The 24,770-nt window shown below is 40.2% G+C and overlaps 1 protein-coding gene across 1 annotated transcript in view; it reads right to left on the bottom strand.

Moving 5' to 3' along the window:
• Positions 1 to 12,384: 12,384 nt before the first annotated feature.
• Positions 12,385 to 24,770, bottom strand: part of fbxo41 (F-box protein 41) — a 177,488-nt gene continuing 165,102 nt past the window's right edge. The window contains exon 14 of the mRNA XM_034187513.1: positions 12,385 to 13,655. Coding sequence (XP_034043404.1) covers positions 13,593 to 13,655 — 63 coding nt within the window. The 3' untranslated portion in view covers positions 12,385 to 13,592. The remainder of the gene's footprint in view (positions 13,656 to 24,770) is intronic.

Below are 24,770 nucleotides of genomic sequence, written 5' to 3'. Positions count from 1 at the left end.
TATGCGCTTTGAATGACATATCCTGATCAAAAATAACTCCAAGATTTCTCACAGTATTACTAGAGATCAGGGAAATGCCATCCAGAGTAACGATCTGGTTAGACACCATGCTTCTAAGATTTGTGGGGCCAAGTACAATAACTTCAGTTTTATCTGAGTTTAAAAGCAGGAAATTAGAGGTCATCCATGTCTTTATGTCTGTAAGACAATCCTGCAGTTTAGCTAATTGGTGCGTATCCTCTGGCTTCATGGATAGATAAAGCTGGGTATCATCTGCGTAACAATGAAAATTTAAGCAATACCGTCTAATAATAATGCCCAAGGGAAGCATGTATAAAGTGAATAAAATTGGTCCTAGCACAGAACCTTGTGGAACTCCATAATTAACTTTAGTCTGTGAAGAAGATTCCCCATTTACATGAACAAACTGTAATCTATTAGACAAATATGATTCAAACCACCGCAGCGCAATGCCTTTAATACCTATGACATGCTCTAATCTCTGTAATAAAATTTTATGGTCAACAGTATCAAAGCAGCACTGAGGTCCAACAGAACAAGCACAGAGATAAGTCCACTGTCCGAAGCCATAAGAAGATCATTTGTAACCTTCACTAATGCTGTTTCTGTACTATGATGAATTCTAAAACCTGACTGAAACTCTTCAAATAGACCATTCCTCTGCAGGTGATCAGTTAGCTGTTTTACAACTACCCTCTCAAGAATCTTTGAGAGAAAAGGAAGGTTGAGATTGGCCTATAATTAGCTAAGATAGCTGGGTCAAGTGATGGCTTTTTAAGTAATGGTTTAATTACTGCCACCTTAAAGGCCTGTGGTACATAACCAACTAACAAAGATAGATTGATCATATTAAGATTGAAGCATTAAATAATGGTAGGACTTCCTTGAGCAGCCTGGCAGGAATGGGGTCTAATAAGCATGTTGATGGTTTGGATGAAGTAACTAATGAAAATAACTCAGACAGAACAATCGGAGAGAAAGAGTCTAACCAAATACCGGCATCACTGAAAGCAGCCAAAGATACGATACATCTTTGGGATGGTTATGAGTATTTTTTTCTCTAATAGTCAAAATTTTGTTAGCAAAGAAAGTCATGAAGTCATTACTAGTTAAAGTTAATGGAATACTCAGCTCATAGAGCTCTGACTCTTTGTCAGCCTGGCTACAGTGCTGAAAGAAACCTGGGGTTGTTCTTGGACTCAAACATAGCACATATATGTTGTCTTTCTCCACTGCTGTCCTCCTACATATTTTCCAAAGTATAAAAAGGAAGCACAGTGTTACACACAAGCCAAAACTCTTTCCATCATTTCATCATTTTCCTATCATATTAAACTTATGAGAGTGCAAAGGAATGAAAGACTCCAAACCCATATTACTGACGTAGTCAGTCAGAACTCAACTCAACCTGGTCATCTGCCAAATGTTTTCCTCTTGCGCATTAGAGAATATATATTTACAGCAATGATTTTTGGAGAAAACATTCTCATTTGTGATGTGAAATCAGTAAGACAGAGTCCAAATTATTTTCCTGTAGTGGTCTTGTCGCCCAATGGTGCCAGTATTATCCACTGATTTTGTAGCATGAAACAGAGCATGCACAGGGAGTCATAGACTCCCTGTGCATGGAGCCTCTGTCAATCACAGGTTATGGACTGGGACAATGCAGACAAAATGTCTTCACTAAGGACAGACTGGGAAGCAAACCCAGGTCTACATATTCAAAGCTCAATGTCTTATCCCACTGAGCTACCTTTTCAGAGACCGTATATTAGTGGAAAAACTACAAGTATTATTGTTAGTACAAGTTGTAACTTTTAAAGCCAGTGTTTTTTTTTTTCTCTCTTTTAGATAAGTCCATGAAAATGTCTTGGACTTCATTCACATCAGGCAATAAGAAATACAATCCACATAGTACTGTGCAGTAAATCTGTCTGGAGAGTGAAGTCCTTCAAAAAAGACTCAGGAGACAAGAAAACATTAATGATTTTAATCCACAGTGAAAATGTACAGAATGTTTAAAAAGTGTTTCACGGAGGTCCCCATCATGACGTAGATCTCGGTTTCTGCCATCAGAAGAGGGCAGGAGCAGAGCCTACTCTGGGCAACAGACAGGGACCGCGAGGTGAAAGAGGTAGCGTTTAGGTCAGTAACTGCAAGCAGCAGACAAGTGAGACTGACCTGACATAAAAAAAAAAAAAAACTATGTGCACCTTCTCTCTTGTAGTGAGGTGATGACTGAAAGGGAGAGCAGCTGCCTTCTGTTGAAAATCTGAATGAAAGCTCTGAAATCTTAAGTCTGGCTGGGAGAAGTTATGCTATGTGGTATTTCTCAAAACAGAGAGAAAACGAGATCGGTGGCGGAAGACACCAAGACACTCTTAACAACTCTGAAGGAGTTAGAGACTTTAAGGTTGTGATTAGAGAAACTGTTCATAGTACAATGTTTGCCTTTTGCATCAGTAGTTTTACAAAGTGGAGCAGAGAAGGATTTTCTGAAAACAAAACAAAACAAAACAAAAAAAAAACCATCCACAATATAGGTGGGAAATTTAAAATATCACTATCTCTCTCTCTCTCTCTCTCTATAGTGGGGAAAATAAGTATTTGACCCCCTGTCAGTTTTGCAGGTTTTCCCACGTACAAAGAATGGAGAGGTCTGTAATTTTTATCGTAGGTACACTTCAACTGTGAGAGACAGAATCTAAAAAAACAAAATCCAGTAAATCACATTGTATGATTTTTAAATAATTAATTTGCATTTTATTGCATAAAACAAGTATTTGACCCCTTAGAAAAACAGAGCTTAACAACTGGTACAGAAACATTTGTTTGCCATTACAGAGGTCAAACGTTTCCTGTAGTTCTTGACCAAGTTTTCACACACTGCAACAGGGATTTTTGTCCACTCCTCCATACAGATCTTTTCCAAATCTTTCAGGTTTGGCGTTTCAGCTCCCTCCAAAGATTTTCTATTGAGTTCAGGTCTGGAGACTGGCCAGGCCACTCCAGGACCTTGAAATGCTTCTTACGGAGCCCCTCCTTAGTTGCCCTGGCTGTGTGTTTGGGGTCATTGTCATGCTTGAAGACCAGCCATGACCCCATCTTTCAATGGCTCTTTACTGAGGGAAGGAGGTTGTTTACAAAAATCTCACAATACATGACCCCATCCATCCTCCCTTTATACCGTTGCAGTCGTCCTGTCCCCTTTGCAGAAGAGCACCCCAGAGTATGCTGTTTCCATCCCCATGCTTCATGGTTGGGATGGTTTTTGGGTATGTAAGTATATATATACGAGGGTAGGCTGAAAAGTTCTAAGGCTCACTATGATGTAGTTAATGCATTAACTGTATCATAGTGAGCCTTAGAACTTTTCAGCCTACCCTCGTATATATATATATATACTAATATATATTATATTAATATATATATATCTATATATATATATATATATATTATTCGTAAATGGTTTGCATAATATTTTTGTAAAACCTCTTAAATATGAAAGTTGACACTAAAAGAACATCAAGATTGCTTTACTTCAATTGTAATTGTAATTGTAATTAAAAATTGCATCACTGTCCTAATATTTATGGACTGACTGTAAGCCTCATTAGTAAGCTACTAATTCTCCACACTTGATAATCATAATTAATTAAACAAGTTTATTGTACATTCAGAGGTGAAGCTGTTTGTTTATTTGGTTATTTTTTTTTCCAGTGAGATAAATTTACACCAACAAGAGCAATCACAGATTCTGACATCCACCAATCCGGATCCTAATCATCTCCAAAATTCAGTGGTCTTCCATGTCCTAATATCTATCTGTGGTGCAAATTTGGTGAGAATCTGTGAAGTAGTTTTGAAGTAATACTTCAAAGCCTATATAAAGTGAAACTTTATATAGTGAGTCTTCCATGGCCTAATATCTATCTGTGTTAAAAATCTCATCAGACCCCTTGTCGTAGTTTTTCATTTAATCCTTCAAACCCTGTACACAGTAAATCTTGATCCAGAATCCGGATCCGGATCACCCTCCAAAACTGAATGGATTTCTTCCATGGCCTAATGTGTATCTGTGGTGAAAATTTCATCAAAATCCATGCAGTGGTTTTGAAGTAATCCTGCTAACAGGCAGGCAGAGAGACAGACAAATAAATAATAAACACTGATGATTTTATTGCGTCCTTGGTGGACATAATCTTCTTTGTATCTCATTTTTGATGTGTTGAAACATTCACAAAAATTTCTTCACAGCAGCCAGCTGTTAAATCTGCAGATCAGCTCTTTACTGGGAGCAGGTATGGTTAAACTTTCATTTGTGAAGCATAGGTCACCTAAAAAAAGAAGCCAGACTAGAATTCCAACAGCTTCAGCTGCTTTGATAGGTTTTTTTTTTTAATCTCCATCTGAAAACAACTCTCTGTTGTCACTGTTAATGCAGTTCATGAACATGGTGAGAACTGTTGATATTTTGTAGCAATTGAATCATCCACTTGTTTAACAATTCAACAGTCTCAGTGTGTTTTGAATGTGGACACAGTTGAACAATAAAAGGTCTCTGTGTGCTGATTTTTTTTTTCCTTCACTCAGACAGCTGGAGAGAAAAAAAAAAAACAGGGGACAAAGTTCTGGCTGTGTTCCTGGTCCAGCAGGAGAACACGTGAGGCCTCTGTCAGGGACGGTGAAAGGAGCAGATCCTAAATAAGTGTGTTTTTGAATGTGGGAGTTAAGCTGGAGTGGATGTCCCGTGAGGACACAGGGACAACATGTACACTCCACACAGAAAGGACCAACATTTCTCAACATTGCACCCAGTGAGTCAAAACTTCACACATTCTCGAGAAGCGTTAGTTTCTGAGAATGCAAAAGATGGAGAACCACGCCCTACTTTTCCAACTGAGCTACCTTTTCAGAGACCATACATAAGTGGACAAAACACAAATATTATTGTTAATACAAGTTGTGACTGTAAAGACAGTTTTTCCTTTTAGATAAGTCCATGAAAATGTCTTGGATTTCATTCACATCAGACAATAAGAAATACAAACCACATAGTACTGTGCAGTAAATCTGTCTGGAGTGGGAAGTCCTTCAAAAACACTCAGGAGATCCACAATGAAAATGTACAGAATGTTTAAAAGTGTTTTGCAGAGGTCCCCATCATTATGTACTGTAGGGCTATATAGATCTCAGGTCCTGCAGGGCAGAGCCTATCCTGGGCATCAGGCAGGGGCATCGGGGTGAAGGAGGTAGGGTTTAGGTCAGCAACTGCAAGCAGCAGACAAGTAAGATAGAACTGACATTAAAAAATGTGCTCTTTTTCTATTGTAGTGAACTGATGACTGAAAAGGGGGAGCAACATTACAACACTGGCCGTTATCATACTTAAACAAAGACGAAATTCATATTCCAATTTAATGCTTTAAACATTTCTTTCATGTGATGTTACCACCCTTCCTTTTACAAAATCTGTTGGTGCATGTTTAAATGTTGTTGGTTATAACGAATCATCATGGTGTAAACAGTGTTTTTGTTAATCATTTAATTCTAGGATCTCTTTGTTTAATTTTCTTAACAATTCAAACAATAATTTGTGAACCCAAAGTTCTCTGCTAAATTCCAAAACCAGGTATATTCTTATTAATTTTTATTTACATACCTTCTCAGTATTAAAACTCTGATTTATTAGCCATATTCTCAAAATCTGTTTGTACCTGTAAATATGTCAATTATTGTGTAAATGTTACGCCAGTGGTTTGTCTTGTGTCCAGTTGAAGAAACATGTTTAATCCATTGAATCCAGAACTTATGACTTTCAGATCAAGGACAAATTCATATATCATAAAATTATTTTCCCGCGCTTCTGGCAGGTGGTGTCCCTTTTTGAGATATTTTATTAAATTTCAGATGTATTTAAATATTGTTTAAATTCATATCCGCTACATAGACATAGACACAAACACACTGAAAAACAACACCCTGCTATCCTGTTATGTGGGCCGCTGAAGAGGAGGTACTGCTGGCCCACCACCACCAGAGGGCGCCCTGCTTGGAGTGCGGGCTCCAAGCACGAGAGGGCGCCAGACCCAGAAGAAGTGACAGCTGTCATTCATCCTCTGCACCAGATGTCACTCGTTCATCATCATCATCATCATCACCATAAAGGCCGGACTGCAACTCCACCTCCTCGCCGAGAAATCGACTACTGAAGAGGTAATTTCTCTGCTGACTCATACGTTGTGTAATAATCTGAACTACTGTTGCAGCCGTTTTCCTGGTGTTTTCCTTATCTGTGGGATTGGCGTTTGGTGTGACAGCGACGGCTTTGCCTCACACCCAAAACCAGATAAGTGGTTAATCAGGAGCTGCACGAGTGTGTGATGGAGGTGGAGGTGCTCCCTCCTAACTGTGTACAGACTGTGGATTACTGAGTGTGCGGACTCACACTCATTCATCTTGTCTCTGCTTTCTGCCAGCAGTACCAGGGTCGACAGCCGAAGACAGAGGCCACCTGGGGACTCGGGACTTGGCGGCTCCGGTGTTCTTCAGACCGTTGGTGGTGGAAGCCGTGTGGGACGCGGCTTCTCTCTCGTCGGGGGTCTTCTATCTTCGAGCCTGCCCACACGTCACCTGGTGTCAATTGACTTTGCAATTTTGTGTACTTTAGTTGTGTATTATCACAACATTAAATTGTTACTTTTTGGCTTATTCATTGTCCGTTCATTTGCGCCCCCTGTTGTGGGTCCGTGCTACGACACCTTCCCAACACTATCCACCACTTTCCAGACATGCATAATAATAATAATAATAATAATAATAATAATAATCAGAGGGGTTCAGCAGTGGACCTCAGCTTACTCATCACTCATGCCTCCCCCAATTCTGCCACCCTGGTTAGGTCATTCAATCAAAGACCTTTTGATGCAGCTTCAACCCAAACCCTTTCACAAAATTTTTTACCAATAACCTGGAAACAAATACAATTTAAAGCAATTTTATTGATGAGAACAAAGAGTGAAAATGAGCAGTAAAACATTTCACTGTATTGCAATTTTCACAGAAAGCTGAACGTTAGTTATTTGGGAAAGTTCTTCAGCAACAAAACCATCTGGAATTTCACTGATCAACTGGCATACTTGTCAGTGCTGGAAATTACACAATTTACACACTTAACTGCCCAGATAAGTGTTGAGGTAATATGAAAATACTATTAAGATGAATGGGCAGAATACAATCATACATTAAATATGTACAGAGAGGTACAGTAACAAGACTTTTTTTCATTGCACAGGATGATACGTTGGTGCAACTTCAATAAAATGGTAATAAAACAGTTTTTTTTTTAAAACAAATTTAAAGACAAACACACCAGCATGGAAGCACCTTGGTTTGTGTATAATGCATCAGGTTTTGGCTCAATAACCATTTCGCTGACATTTAGAGAGGCGGAAAGTGAAGCTGTGAGTAGTGGTGGGCACAGTTCTACTAACCGTTAATTAGCAAAGCTAACTTTTTCAGAAGCAGATGAGCTTCTCAACTAACTTTCAAAATAATTACTGGACAAATGACCTTCCACTAAACATTCCGCTGACTTTAAGTTTGCAACTTTTTTAAAAAAAAAAAAGGTTTAACAGTCAAAAACATTTTGAAATTCAGTAAATATGTTTGTTCTTGTTGGAGGTCATAGCTCATTTGTGCTAACGTCACAGGGATATTTTATTGCTAAATACTCCAATTGAAGAGAAAGGGTTTTTTTTAGTTTGTGTTTCATTTATTTTTTTTTGTAGATATAAAGTCGTTCTGTGCTCTTACAGGACTCCTTTCCTGACGTAGCGGTTAGCTGTATCTTGCAGTGTTAGCCCACTGATCTGTATGTAACATTGGATAGCTCATTGGCCCACAAACTCCGTACAAACCGCTGAAGGAAACTGGCGGCCATCTTACCACTCACAAGTTATGTGGACTGCACATAGACAGCTTATTAGAGTGTCAACAATTTCAGTTAATAACTGAGCTGATTCTATCATTGCCTTATTTTTGTTCTCCAGTTAATGTAACCTTCATCCCTCCTAATCTCTGTCTGCCATAACTAGCTATTTAATTTATTTCCTTTCTTTCTTTTAGTACATTGACACATTCTCCCCTTATATTCTCAATTACTCAGATATATCTAAACTGAATGCACAGAAATCTGGAAAAAATTTTCATTTAATATTTAGCTCCTTTTGTCTGCCATGGTGACAGCTTGTTTAGTAGTTAATGCTACATGTTGTCACCTTAACAATAATCAGGGGCGCAGATTACTTCAGCAGCTGTTTAGTGATAAGTGCAAGTCCAGTGCATTTGACGTGACGTGTCAACGTGACATGTGCTTTCGGTGATAGCCGTACGATATGCAACAGATCTATTCAGGCAGCCACTTGCTCACAACATCCTCGTATCCAAAAATGTTTAATTATGGGCCTATTACTCCACATAACTACATTAACATAACAAAGTTATTATTTTTTGGATGGTTTCGCAGTTAAATTTTCAATTAAGTGATTAACGGTTATTGGAAGCCATGAAAAAACAAGGCAGGGGAAACGTGACCTGGCCCGGAGGAAGCCCGGGGCCCCCGTCTGGAGCCAGGCATGGACAGAGGGCCCCGTCAGCGAGCATCTGGTGGCTGTGCTTGCCACGACGCCCAGCGGACACAGCCCAAAAAGGCAACGTGGACCTTCCCATCTCCACCCTTGGGTTCACCATCAGCAGGGGGAACTGCTCGGGTCAGGTAGTGCTGTCCCATAGGTGGCAGTGAAACTCGAGCGCCTCGACAGACCAGACCCGGACAGCAGAGGCTAGCTCTGGGTGTGGAACATCACTTCACTGTGGAGGAAGGAGCCACAGCTTGTGTGGGAGGTGGAGCGCCACTCGTTACAGCCTCGACTCCGGAACCACTCTCCTTGATAGGGGTTGGACGTTTTCTTCTCTGGAGCTGCCCAGGGTGTGACGGCACCATGCGGTGTGGGGATACTCATGAGTCCCTGGCTGAGCCCCAGTAGGAATGAGATCTTGCCCCAAGTGCAGGAGTTCACGTACCTTGGAGTCTGTTCACAAGTGAGGGGAAAATGGAGCATGAGATTGGCCAGGGAATCAGAACAGCAGTGACGGTATTGCATTTGCTCTATTCTACTGTTGTGTCGAAAGGGATCTGAGCTAAAAGGCAACGTTCTTGATCTACTGGTCAATCTTCATTCCTACTCTCTCCTATGGTCATGACAGTTGGGTCATGACTGAAAGAACTAGATTACTGGTATAAGCAACTGAAATGGGTTTCCTCAGGAAGGTGGCTAGTGTGTACCTTAGAGACAGGTGAGAAGCTCAGTCATTTATGAAGAGCTCAGAGCACAGTCGTTGCTCCTTCATGTTTAAAGGAGCCAACTGAGGTGGTTCTGGGTATATCTGGTAAAGATGTCCCCATGGCGCCTCCCTAGGAGGTGTTCCAGGCACGTCCATCTGGCGGAGACCCCAGGGAAGACCCAGAACTAGGTGGAGAGATTATATCTCTGCACTAGCCTGGAAACGCCTTGGGATTCCCCAATCAGAGGTGGTTAATGCAGTCTGGGAAACGGAAGTTTGAAGTCCACTGCTTGAGCTGTTTCCCCGCATAAACAGTTGAAAACATATGTATGTCTGTATGTACGGTTAGTGAAGCTAACACTTTGGTTAGGTGTGCCCACCACTGACTGCGAGCCAAAATGTTTGTTGACACATGTGATAGAGAGAGCACACAGACTCAGGGAACATCTTCAGCAGGTCCGTTTTCACAATAAAGCAAAAGCTCTGTCGCTATGATCATGAATTCTAAAATTAAAAAACGAAACAAAGAACATGTTACAACAGTAACAAATAGACGCGCGCGTAAGGTCGTGTTGGCACTCAACTTAAAAAAGCACTTGGATGTACAGTTGTTGGAAATCTTCCCAACCAATGAAAGATGAAGGAGATGATGAAAGACAGAAAGATCTATACATTTGATCCCTCACAGCAGTTCATAAGCAGTCACTGTGTTTTTTTTTTGGTGACTCCACCTGTGTTTCAACATCAGACATCAGCGGTGACCCATGTGTCTGATCTGACGACTGACGGGCCACAATAAAAGTGTTCCAGAAAAAAGTGCATCATATTTTTGTCAAATACTGAGAAATAGCTAAACATTAAAAAACAACACTCTTATAATAAATCTGATCTATATCGCAATTTTTTTTCCTCACTAGTGCAACAACAGACTGGATCAAATAAAGAGAAACATTATTAACCTGCAAGCAATCAAAGCTCTTTAACATCTATTAAATTTCTCGCCACAGTAGCAGAACAGGTAAGAAGGCAACTTAATGATTGATGCGTCAACACAAACATGCCAGCATTGTACACATTGCTCTTTTTTTTATAGAAATAAATAGCTGAGTTATCATCTTTATCCTCTTCTTAAATAATTTCCATTTCTATATGACTCTGGTGCACATTGAATATAAAGTATCTAAGACACAACTGCAATTTCAACACGACTGTTATACATAATATATTTCTCTATGTTCATCTTTCAATCCACTTTGGAGAGACAGAATGAAGACCTGTAAACCGTTTCCACCCATAATTACGATCTTAGAATTATAGCACATCCATTTTTTTAATTGTTTGGCTTTTTTTCTATAAACAGTATATACAGAGTAATAGTTAGCAAAGGCAGGATTGTCGAAAACTCAAAATCAACAAGTGCTTTGTATTTTCATTATTATGTATTATGATTTGAACACCGTTTTCACAAATCTGTTTGGGTCCCACTGTGAGACTGAGCGTATAATCAGCAGAGCTGGGACAAAATCACTGTCAAGTCATTCTCAAGTCATAATGACCACCAATTGTTTGCAAGCTGACTTGAGACTTGACTTGGGATTTGCAGATTCATGACTTGAGAGTGACTTGATGGTGACTTCGTCCCACCTCTGATAATCAGTTCCAGTTCACGATAACAATGAGCAATACTGGAAGAACATGAATAAAATGGACAGCCGCAACTGTTAGTGTCTCATGTATCGACTTGGCACACTTGGCATCACTACGACGATATACTATATTTTGACTGCATTGAAAAAAGAGAATTGTTGGGCCAACTTTAAAAAGTGCTTCAGTTAATACCACTCAAAAGAATTAGGTTGATCCAAATTAACTTGCAACACATTAATTTTAGACACCGGTTCCTCCACTGTTCAATGTGTGAATGGACTGGGTGTTGGGTAGGGTTGGAGAAACAAGATGCTTAGGTACGTTTGTCGGCGAGGAAAGGTTTATTGACCTTGACTTTGCAGACAATGCTATGGTCCTTGTAGAATCAATGGATACCCTGATTGCAGCACTTGAAGACTGAATGAGAAATTTCTGGACTTGGCCATCAGAAGTGTGTCTGATTGTGGTGAAAGTGTTGAACTTGTAAAGATATTAGCTCTGCAGTCACATTCATGTCTGTGGGTCTCTGGCCTTTGAGATCGAGAGATGCCTGAGTAGATCTTATAGAGTCACGAGGTCGCCAGACAATGGTGGCTGATGATGAAGAATTCTTTGCAAGAGAATAAAATTGGAAGTCTTTACAGTCCTGGTGCTTCATGTCATACGGTATGGTTGTGAGACTTGGACACTAACCAGTGACTGAAGGCGGCAACTGGATATTTTTGGTACCCAGTCTCTTTAGAGAATTCTGAGGTGCTGCTGGAATAACTTTGTGTCAAACAAACGGTACTTTAGGAGATGAGCAGTATCACTTGTACAGTGAAGGAACATCAGTGATGACATTTTGCTCACATGGCATGTTTCTCTGTGCACGATCCAACACACAGCTGCCTCAGTGTTGAGGAACCCAGTGGTTGGAGAAGTCCAAGGGGACGTCCATGTTTCATCTGGCTGCTGCAGATAGCTGGTTGCTTTCAAGAGGTGGGGATGGACCAGTGGTCTGCTTGTGTGGTCTTTATCTGGGACTCAAGGCAGTTCCATGGTATGGTGGGTGTGGCCATGCGCAGCTCCCAGACCTGACTTGCTTGTTAATTTGGACAAACTTTTTCCATTGGGCTGTTTCCAACTGAAGCAATTTCTTTAGCTTTTCTCTTGTTTCAGTGTATGAAGCACAGACCAAAACAGCACCTACAAGCCAGTCCACCTTTTGTTGCACAGATGAGGCTCATTTCCCTGTAACAAGGTCAAATAAACAATCTGGTAGGTAGCTTGTTGATGGAAGGAGGCTAAATAGTTTGTCTAATGTGCAATTTAAAAACGGTTTCAAATCCATGTGCGCATTTTGTCTAAGTATATATATATATATATATGATCTGCAGAAAAAAGGGAGTGTGCCTCAGTACGTATTGCTACAAATACAGTTTAACTTTTTGTGCAAAGACAGTCACATTTTATTAAGAATTACACCAAATCAAATTGTAAATTTGATGGTGGTACTGAAGACTTGGTTACTTGGTGATACTTGTTCCATGCTTCAAAGTGTCAAATCACATCTGCAGGAATTTTTGCAGTGCCATGATTACCAGCAGGGGGAGCTAGAGGATCTCTGCTGAAAAATAATGAGACCAGGATGTTCAACCATGACAAGCCCTGTGATTGGCCCTGTAGAGACGGATCTTCCCTCATATACACATATATAGAACTGGAACGTACCTGTATATACCTCAAGGACTTTTAATAAGATTGACTCAAACTCCATATGTGACTGACATATTCATGTTTTGGTGCTTTTTCTCTAACGGCACAATGGAGAAGTCGTTCATTGGAATGAGGACAGACACTGACTCCAACTGTGTCAATGTGATTCTTGCCTCATTCGGGGATAAAATAAATGAGACAGGTCGGCAGCACGATCAGACTTCTAATTCTTTTTTTGAAAGTGGGGAACTGAGAATGACTAACTCATCAATCGTCATGACTGCACGGGTGCAAAGGCAACCGTAAAGGCTCTATCTCAAAACTGCTGAACACAAGAACTTGAGACTTCCTATTAAAAAAATACATTTCTCAATGATGTGATGTACTTGCGTATCATCTGATGAAAGTGTTGTTGAAAGTGGCCTCAGGTAGACGTCAAGTTTAATGCAGCATTGTCACTTGGCTCCAGGGTTTTTTTTATATGATCTGACTCTGCAAGGTGATAATCCACTAAATGCTGAAAGGAAAACGTCTGAGAATGAGGAATCCAACAGTTTTGTTGGGTTTCTTGTAAAGATTAATGCAGGCCTTTACTTTGTCAGTACAGTCTGAGGAAGTCAACTGGACTTCTGTCACAATCATTATGAAGGAGACTAAGTGGAAGAGTAAATGTTTTACTTTTTCAAGTTTGCATTTGCGAAGCCCGAACGCTGAGCCTTGGTAGTGCAGCTAGCGTCCTGTTTCATCAAGGCGGTCACCCACTCTTTGTGTTTGTGCAGCAGACCAGTTCCACTCCATGGTGTTTGTTTAAAACTGTTGCATCTTTATGACTGACAGGAACCGAGATGTTGCTTCTGCAGAAGACGTCCACACAAAAGATGTTAGCAGAGACCATCAGCTTTCACGTGAAGAATTTTGGAGAAACCCGGTCTCTTCTTCAGAGCCTGAAAGAAAAGGAGGGAATGCCAATCAATGTCATTTAAAGGTCAATAAGGTGCATTTAATCTGTCTGAAACTTTTAAAAAGATAGATTGTTTGTTTTAGGGGTCTAGTGGTTAAGGCGTTGGGCTTGAGACCAGAAGATCCTCGGTTCAACTCCTAGCCTGACTGGAAAATCACTAAGGGCCCTTGGACAAGGTCTTTAATTCCCTATTTCTCCCGGTGTGTAGTGAGTACTTTGTATGGCAGCACCATGACATTGGGGCAAATGTGAGGCATTATTGTAAAGCACTTTGAGCGTCTGATGCAGATGGAAAGGCGCTATATAAATGCAGTCCATTTATAGATAGACAGATAGATAGATAGACAGATAGACAGATAGACAGATAGACAGATAGACAGATAGATAGATAGATAGATAGATAGATAGATAGATAGATAGATAGATAGATAGATAGACAGACAGACAGACAGACAGATAGATAAGTCATTCTCTGGTTAACATGATTATTCAAAGATAATAAATGTTATCTATATATACAGTAAATTAAAAGCTAAATGGCCTCTGTGTACATGTGTGTGTAACTTCGATCATGGAAAAACTGGACTAACGGAGAAACTAGGAATAATATTTTTTGAGAAATTAGAGATATTAGGTAACAACAGATGTTGATAATTCAATTCTGAACTCACACTCCATTCCAGCAGGGGGCGATAAATCATCTCTATATTAATTAAAAGCCAAATGGCCACTGTGTACGCTTGTGTGATTGTGTGACTCTGATCAAGGAGAAACTGGGGAGAGCTGACATTTGCGATGTGGTATGCTTATGTATTTTGGGTCAAGGACGAACACCATAAAAACAAAAAGTTGATAGGACTAATATTTTTTGGAGAAATTAGGGATGTTAGGTAACAACAGTGGACAATGGACTTTGATATCACCATTAATCAGTCCCTGGTAACCAGACAAGCTCTGAACAAAGGAAATACTGTATCTCGAGCTTGCCAGTTGTAAACCATGATATCAACTAAATGTACCAAATAATAAATACAATTATTCACAAAACTTTCTCATTTTAATTTCCTGCACTTTCAGTTAAAATCATTATAGAAAATTTGCATAATTTCTTACCACCCTTGAAAAATGTCATCTACCTATTTTATAAACACTACCCAATCTAGAACCCATGGATCCCCACAGGAAACACACAAATCATCTGGTAACTCACCAAATTAAAGGGGTGTGGAATGAAGACAAACTGTCAAAATTGGTGAAGTTTGATCACATCTATCCAAAAATCAACTTGGTTTTGCTTGTGTAACATTCCATAGATGTGTCTGCTTCCTGTTAGTGGAAGCTGTATTTATGATGGATTAGAAGCAGGTGTGGCTGTCAATATGAGAAACAGACCGCTTCTGCATAGAAATGTACTAAATCAGAAAAACAAACCATTGTTTTTGGGTTGTTAAAATGCAGTTATGTTCTAACACTCAAATCACATGGTCACCAGTTTACACAATCTATCAATCAATCAATTCAATCAATTTTATTTATATAGCGCGAAATCACAACAAACAGTTGCCCCAAGGCGCTTTATATTGTAAGGCAAGGCCATACAATAATTACGTAAAAACCCCAACGGTCAAAACGACCCCCTGTGAGTAAGCACTTGGAGACAGTGGGAAGGAAAAACTCCCTTTTAACAGGAAGAAACCTCCAGCAGAACCAGGCTCAGGGAGGGGCAGTCTTCTGCTGGGACTGGTTGGGGCTGAGGGAGAGAACCAGGAAAAAGACATGCTGTGGAGGGGAGCAGAGATCAATCACTAATGATTAAATGCAGAGTGGTGCATACAGAGCAAAAAGAGAAAGAAACACTCAGTGCATCATGGGAACCCCCCAGCAGTCTAAATCTATAGCAGCATAACTAAGGGATGGTTCAGGGTCACCTGATCCAGCCCTAACTATAAGCTTTAGCAAAAAGGAAAGTTTTAAGCCTAATCTTAAAAGTAGAGAGGGTGTCTGTCTCCCTGATCTGAATTGGGAGCTGGTTCCACAGGAGAGGAGCCTGAAAGCTGAAGGCTCTGCCTCCCATTCTACTCTTACAAACCCTAGGAACTATTAACTATTAATTAACAGGAAGCCAATGAAGAGAGGCCAATATGGGTGAGATATGCTCTCTCCTTCTAGTCCCCGTCAGTACTCTAGCTGCAGCATTTTGAATTAACTGAAGGCTTTTAGGGAACTTTTAGGACAACCTGATAATAATGAATTACAATAGTCCAGCCTAGAGGAAATAAATGCATGAATTAGTTTTTCAGCATCACTTTGAGACAAGACCATTCTGATTTTAGAGATATTGCGTAAATGCAAAAAAGCAGTCCTACATATTTGTTTAATATGCGCTTTGAATGACATATCCTGATCAAAAATGACTCCAAGATTTCTCACAGTATTACTAGAGCTCAGGGTAATGCCATCCAGAGTAAGGATCTGGTTAGACACCATGTTTCTAAGATTTGTGGGGCCAAGTACAATAACTTCAGTTTTATCTGAGTTTAAAAGCAGGAAATTAGAGGTCATCCATGTCTTTATGTCTGTAAGACAATCCTGCAGTTTAGCTAATTGTGTGTGTCCTCTGGCTTCATGGATAGATAAAGCTGGGTATCATCTGCGTAACAATGAAAATTTAAGCAATGCCGTCTAATAATACTGCCTAAGGGAAGCATGTATAAAGTGAATAAAATTGGTCCTAGCACAGAACCTTGTGGAACTCCATAATTAACCTTAGTCTGTGAAGAAGATTCCCCATTTACATGAACAAATTGTAATCTATTACATAAATATGATTCAAACCACCGCAGCGCAGTGCCTTTAATACCTATGGCATGCTCTAATCTCTGTAATAAAAGTTTATGGTCAACAGTATCAAAAGCAGCACTGAGGTCTAACAGAACAAGCACAGAGATGAGTCCACTGTCTGAGGCCATAAGAAGATCATTTGTAACCTTCACTAATGCTATTTCTGTACTATGATGAATTCTAAAACCTGACTGAAACTCTTCAAATAGACCATTCCTCTGCAGATGATCAGTTAGCTGTTTTACAACTACCCTCTCAAGAATTTTTGAGAGAAAAGGAAGGTTGGAGATTGGCCTATAATTAGCTAAGATAGCTGGGTCAAGTGATGGCTTTTTAAGTAATGGTTTAATTACTGCCACCTTAAAAGCCTGTGGTACATAGCCAACTAATAAAGATAGATTGATCATATTTAAGATCGAAGCATTAAATAATGGTAGGGCTTCCTTAGGCAGCCTGGTAGGAATGGGGTCTAATAGACATGTTGATGGTTTGGAGGAAGTAACTAATGAAAATAACTCAGACAGAACAATCGGAAAGAAAGAGTCTAACCAAATACCGGCATCACTGAAAGCAGCCAAAGATAACGATATGTCTTTGGGATGGTTATGAGTAATTTTTTCTCTAATAGTTAAACTTTTATTAGCAAAGAAAGTCATTGAAGTCATTACTAGTTAAAGTTAAGGAATCCTCGGCTCAATAGAGCTCTGACTCTTTGTCAGCCTGGCTACAGTGCTGAAAAGAAACCTGGGGTTGTTCTTATTTTCTTCAATTAGTGATGAGTAGTAAGATGTCCTAACATAAAGAACATAAAGAAGGAATCATATCCTTAAACCTAGTTACAGTGCTTTCTGAAAGACTTCTAGTGTAATGAAACTTATTCCCCACTGCTGAGTAGTCCATCAGAGTAAATGTAAATGTTATTAAGAAATGATCAGACAGAAGGGAGTTTTCAGGGAATACTGTTAAGTCTTCAATTTCCATACCATAAGTCAGAACAAGATCTAAGATATGATTAAAGTGGTGGGTGGACTCATTTACATTTTGAGCAAAGCCAATTGAGTCTAATAATAGATTAAATGCAGTGTTGAGGCTGTCATTCTCAGCATCTGTGTGGATGTTAAAATCGCCCACTATAATTATCTTATCTGAGCTAAGCACTAAGTCAGACAAAAGGTCTGAAAATTCACAGAGAAACTCACAGTAACGACCAGGTGGACGATAGATAATAACAAATAAAACTGTTTTTTGGGACTTCCAATTTGGATGGACAAGACTAAGAGTCAAGCTTTCAAATGAATTAAAGCTCTGTCTGGGTTTTTGATTAATTAATAAGCTGGAATGGAAGATTGCTGCTAATCCTCCGCCTCGGCCCGTGCTACGAGCATTCTGGCAGTTAGTGTGACTCGAGGATGTTGACTCATTTAAACTAACATATTCATCCTGCTGTAACCAGGTTTCTGTAAGGTATGCTTAAATAGATTTTTGCTGGTTATTGGTGGTCTGGGAGCAGGCACCGTCTCTACGGGGATGGGGTAATGAGGGGATGGCAGGAGGAGAGAAGCTGCAGAGAGATGTGTAAGACTACAACTCTGCTTCCTGGTCCCAACCCTGGATAGTCACGGTTTGGAGGATTTAAGAAAATTGGCCAGATTTCTAGAAATGAGAGCTGCTCCATCCAAAGTGGGATGGATGCCGTCTCTCCTAACAAGACCAGGTTTTCCCCAGAAGCTTTGCCAATTATCTATGAAGCCCACCTCATTTTTTGGACACCACTCAGACAGCCAGCAATTCAGGGAGAACATGCGGCTAAACATGTCATTCCCGGTCTGATTGGGGAGGGGCCCAGAGAAAACTACAGAGTCCGACATTGTTTTTGAAAAGTTACACACCGATTCAATGTTAATTTTAGTGACCTCCGATTGGCGTAACCGGGTGTCATTACTGCCGACGTGAATTACAATCTTACCAAATTTACGCTTAGCCTTAGCCAGCAGTTTCAAATTTCCTTCAATGTCACCTGCTCTGGCCCCCGGAAGACAACTGACTATGGTTGCTGGTGTCGCTAACTTCACATTTCTCAAAACAGAGTCGCCAATAACCAGAGTTTGATCCTCGGCGGGTGTGTCGTCGAGTGTGGAAAAACAGTTAGAGATGTGAACGGGTTGGCGGTGTACACGGGGCTTCTGTTTAGGACTACGCTTCCTCCTCACAGTCATCCAGTCGCCCTGCTTTCCCGGCTGCTCGGGATCTGCCAGAGGGAAACTAACGGTGGCTAAGCTACCTTGGTCCGCACCGACTACAGGGGCCTGGCTAGCTGTAGAATTTTCCACGGTGTGGAGCCGAGTCTCCAATTCGCCCAGCCTGGCCTCCAAAGCTACGAATAAGCTACACTTATTACAAGTACCATTACTGCTAAAGGAGGCCATGGAATAACTAAACAGAAAGGAACACAAACAGAAATCTTGCAGAAAGGATTTGGTACGAATGTAGTAAAGCAGGCATTGTCCTTTTCTCTTGGACTCTCTCAACACACAGTCAGGTCTGGACAGTTAAGCCTGGGTCCCACCGAATAATGAAGGATGAATAATGAGCCACACAGTGTGGCGCAGTTTGTGTATGTGTTACTGCGACGACTTAGAGGCATGTGCATGGTGCTTACGAGTCTGCTAAAAGCCCATTATCCATGCGCCTGGCAACTACGCAGGCCCTAAGAGGTTGTTTTTGGAGCGGCTGCCCTCTTGCACACACAATTCCACCTGCTCTGTGCACTAGACGCTGTATATAAAATAATTATTTTGTAGCAGATTAATCATTTTCTGCCAAACCTTGGATGCTGAAAACATCTCTAATCGCTTCTGGAATCACAGAGGACTGTTTTATCTGGATGCTTTTTCCTCTCTTTCCTGCTCCATGTGGAATGTATTTTGAACAGCTTAAGGTAACTATTTTTAATGTTTTTATGGCTTGATAAAACAGTTCCTAGCTGTAAAAGTATGTCTATGGTTGATTTAATATCTTGTTAATGGATCACATGAGCTCCGCTGTGTGCACACAGTGACTCATCACGCACCAAAGGAGCATTTAGGCAGAATGCCAGCTCATGAAAGAGTGATTTTTCAGTCAATATTGGAGGAAGACAAAGTTAAAATTTGGATGACTGTGTGAAAGTGGATGTGTGTTTAAAGCCGCGGAAGAAATAACTCCAGTGAAGCCGCTAAAAGCAGCGCAGAGCTGTGCAGCAACACAGAACGAGAGTGCACAAAAGACCAATTTTGAAGACATAACACAAAGTTAAAAGTTGTATCATGGTGACTTGTAAGCTGCGGAAGAAATAAAAATAAATAAATAAATATTATATATATATATATATATATATATATATACAACTCCTGGCAAAAATTATGGAATCACCGGCGTCGGAGGATGTTCATTCAGTTGTTTAATTTTGTAGAAAAAAAGCAGATCACAGACATGACACAAAACTAAAGTCATTTCAAATGGCAACTTTCTGGCTTTAAGAAACACTATAAGAAATCAAGAAAAAAAGATTGTGGGAGTCAGTAACGGTTACTTTTTTAGACCAAGCAGAGGAAAAAAATATGGAATCACTCAATTCTGAGGAAAAAATTATGGAATCACCCTGTAAATTTTCATCCCCAAAACGAACACCTGCATCATAGCAGATCTGCTCGTTAGTCTGCATCTAAAAAGGAGTGAACACACCTTGGAGAGCTGTTGCACCAAGTGGACTGACATGAATCATGGCTCCAACATGAGAGATGCCAATTGAAACAAAGGAGAGGATTATCAAACTCTTAAAAGAGAGTAAATCATCACGCAATGTTGCAAAAGATGTTGGTTGTTCACAGTCAGCTGTGTCTAAACTCTGGACCAAATACAAACAACATGGGAAGGTTGTTAAAGGTAAACATACTGGTAGACCAAGGAAGACATCAAAGCGTCAAGACAGAAAACTTAAAGCAATATGTCTCAAAAATCGAAAAATGTACAACAAAACAAATGAGGAACGAATGGGAGGAAACTGGAGTCAACGTCTGTGACCGAACTGTAAGAAACTGCCTAAAGGAATGGGATTTACATACAGAAAAGCTAAACGAAAGGCATCATTAACACCTAAACAGAAAAAAACAAGGTTACAATGGGCTAAGGAAAAGCAATTGTGGACTGTGCATGACTGGATGAAAGTCATATTCAGTGATGAATCTCGAATCTGCATTGGGCAAGGTGATGATGCTGGAACTTTTGTTTGGTGCCTTTCCAATGAGATTTATAAAGATGACTGCCTGAAGAGAACAGTCATTGATGATATGGGGCTGCATGTCAGGTAAAGGCACTGGGGAGACGGCTGTCATTACATCATCAATAAATGCACAAGTTTATGTTGATATTTTGGACAATTGAAAGGATGTTTGGGGATGATGAAATCATTTTTCAAGATGATAATGCATCTTGCCATAGAGCAAAAACTGCAAAAACATTCCTTGCAAAAAGACACATAGGGTCAATGTCATGGCAATGAGCAGATCTGATTTGATGCAGGTGTTAATTTGGGGGATGAAAATTTACAGGGTGATTCCATAATTTTTTCCTCAGAATTGAGTGATTCCATATTTTTTTCCTCTGCTTGGTCTAAAAAAGTAACCGTTACTGACTGCCACAATCTTTTTTTCTTGATTTCTTATAGTGTTTCTTAAAGCCAGAAAGTTGCCATTTGAAATGACTTTAGTTTTGTGTCATGTCTGTGATCTGCTTTTTTTCTACAAAATTAAACAACTGAATGAACATCCTCTGAGGTGATTCGGTGATTCCATAATTTTTGCCAGGGGTTGTATATGGCTTATTATTCATGGCTTATTATTCGGTGGGACCCAAGCTTTATGCATTTATATAATTTTGCTTCTGTAAACCACCACAATGGAGTGGGAGTGGGGGAAAATCAAGATATGCTTGCCGTGTACCTTCAGCTTTCATTCAGATGTTTTATTTTTTTTACAGAAGTATTGCATTAAATACATTAAAGACATTTTAAGACACAGACCCTCCATCTGCAGAGACTATAATTAATTGGACAAACTACATCATGTATGTTTAAAGCCAATTTTCAGTACTCCTCAAAAGAAATCAATTGTAGTTATTTATTTATTTATTGAAAATGGAACTTAATATCTGATTTGTTTCTTTAAAGATGTAAAAAATATAAATACCACATATGATTTTGGTAGAATATTTACCCATTTGTCCTTTTCAAAAGCTGCTTATTCCAATTAAAGGTCATGGGAGACTGGAGCCTATCCAAGGCATTGACTGGGTTTATCTAAAATTATTAAACTCTAAATTTTTTGTTAAAATTGTTGAGGTACTGAAGCCTTTCCAGTACTATATATTTTCCATGTAGGTTTCTTTTTAACAAATAATTGGGAACATTAAAAACTAATTAATGCTGCCTGTAGTTTTGAATATGTTACCCAACTACTGTGAGCAATCCCACCAACTAATCCAATGTTCAAGAACACACTGAGTCATAATTGACAAACAAATAAAGCCTGGGATTGTTTTTGGATCTCTGTTTGAGTCAGATATAGAGCTCATGGACTTTAACACCAGCAAACTCAACCAGCCATCATGAGAACTTCAAGGACTGAGTCACTGTTTAAATACAGTGTCCGCTTAGTAAAAATAGAGCTACCATACCCGCTGAACAGCTATAAGCTAAACTGTTTGTGTATGCATTTGTGTAAAACTTCAAAACCAGAAACCAGGAAGGATAAAGAGTGCAGCAGAGCACACAAAAGCACCCTCACTGCTTCATCGTGTTAACCACACTCATTACCTGCACAGTCGTCACTGTGGAGGGGGACCACAGAGCAATTTTACCCTAAAACAGTAAACATCTTGATCTGATGGTGTCACTAAAGCAAGAGTTATGTCATGTCGGGTCAGGTCAGATCAGGGTGCATGTGCTGGCATTGTACGTCACCACAGCTATTAACACTATGAAACCACCAGCAGCTGGTCCTCAACATTGAGGTGCTTCCATAGTAGATCATTCCCAGAGATAAACGCCACATGGATGAAACGTTAAAGCTGATGTTCCCTCAAATGTCAGTGATACCCGTTGTTTGAGGCACTCCAAGTGTTCATTAGACAGAAAGGGATTCTGGCAGCACTGAAGTATTCTCTGAAAACACAGAGTCCCAAAGACATCTAGTGTTAGGCCTTAGGTCGCTTGTTGGTGTTCAAGTCTCACAACCACACTGTAAGACAGGCAGCTGCAGGACGCAAAAGACTTGAGCCTTCATTCTCCAGCAAAGATATGGGCATCGCCAAACACCTTTGTCCACCAACCTCATGATACCATAGGTCAGGGGTGGGCAACGAGGGCCGAGACACTGCAGGTTTTCCTTGCAACCAATCACCTCAGCAGGTGGGTTGCTGATTAGCTTCTCCCTTGAGCATAAACACCTGATCATTAATTAAATCACCTGCTGAGGTGATTGGTAGCAAGGAAAACCTGCAGGGTCTCGGCCCTTCATGGCACATGATTGCCCACCCCTGCCATAGGTTCTTCTCACATGTCTCCGATCTCAAAAGGCCAGAGACATGAATACCACTGCTGAGACAAGTGAACACTTTCCCTGCATAGAGGTACACACCTCTGAGTCCACAAAGTTTAAAATCAGACATCCAGACACAAATTCCTAAATGGTAAATAGACTGCATTTATATAGCGCTTTTCCATCTGCATCAGACGCTCAAAGTGCTTTACAAATAATGCCTCACATTCACACCGATCTGAGGGTGCTGCCATACAAGGCGCTCACTACACACCGTGAGCAACAAGGGGATTAAGGACCTTGCCCAAGAGCCCTTAGTGATTTTCCAGTCATGCTGGGATTTGAACCGATGATCCTCTGGTCTCAAGCCCAACGCTTTAACCTCTAGACCATCACCTCCCCACCACTAGACCATCACCTCCCCACCACTAGACCATCACCTCCCCTGTGATTCCTCCCACATCTTCTCAAGTGTTCCAATCAGGGCATCCACTGACTCTGCAAAGACTGCAGCATTGTCTGTGAAGCCAAATTCAGTACATTTCCTCATCAAGAAAGGCACCCAAGCTGCTGGTTTTCAAACCTTATTTAACACTCAGTCCATGCATGCAATCATGGAATACACTAGGAGTTAGAATCTATCCCCGATGGAGTCATCTTTTGAACTTGGCGCTGGTAACAATTTGGATGGTCTTTTTCCTCTTTTGTCCAGAGGACATGATGTCCATGATTTCCAAAACCAATTTGAAATTTGGACTCATCAGACCACAGCACACTTTTCCACTTGGCGTCTGTCCATTTCAAATGAGCTTGGGCCCAGAGAAGACGGCGGCATTTCTGGATGTTGTTGATGTATGGCTTTTGCTTTGCACAGTAGAGTTTTAACTTCTGAAGTGTTCCTGAGCCCACGCGGTAAGATCCTTGCCACAGTATGTCGGTTTTTAATGCAGTGCCGCCTGAGGGATTGAAGGTCACGGGCATTCAGTGTTGGTTTTCGGCCTTGCCGCTTATGTGTAGATTGTTCTCCAGATTCTCTGAATTTTCTGATTATATTATGGACGGTAAATAATGGAATCCCTAAATTCTTTGCAATTGAACATTGAACATTGTTCTTAAACTGTTGGACTATTTTTCATGCAGTTGTTCACAAAGTGGTGATCCTCGCCACAGCTTTGCTTGGCTGAGCCTTTTGGGGAAGCTCCTTTTCTACCCAAACATGAGCGTCCTCAGTTCCCAAATACTTATTGAGTGTTGTTAGAAGGAAAGGTGATGTAACATAGTGGTAAACATACCACTGTCACAGCTTTTTTGAAACGTGTTGCAGGCATCCATTTCACAATGAGCAAATATTTGCACAAAACAATAAAGTTTATCAGTTTGAACATTAAATATCTTGCCTTTGTGGTGTATTCAATTGAATATAGGTTGAAGAGGATTTACTTATCATTGTATTCAGTTTTTATTTACATTTTACACAACATCCCAACTTCATTGGAATTGGGGTTGTATATTACATCTAAACATTTATTCATCCAATCATGTGGCAAAAAAAAAAATGCATTTAGACCTGTAGACACAATCAAGAGGGTCTATTGAAGCTCAAATAAAGCATCAAAATGGGAAAGAAACAAGATTTAACTGACTTTGAACGTGGGATGGTTGTTGGTACCAGACAGGCTGGT

The sequence above is a fragment of the Thalassophryne amazonica genome, chromosome 15, assembly GCF_902500255.1.
Source record: "Thalassophryne amazonica chromosome 15, fThaAma1.1, whole genome shotgun sequence".
NCBI classification, from domain to species: domain Eukaryota; kingdom Metazoa; phylum Chordata; class Actinopteri; order Batrachoidiformes; family Batrachoididae; genus Thalassophryne; species Thalassophryne amazonica.
Note: the sequence above shows the minus strand (reverse complement) of the source record. Positions and strands in the feature narration are given on the sequence as shown.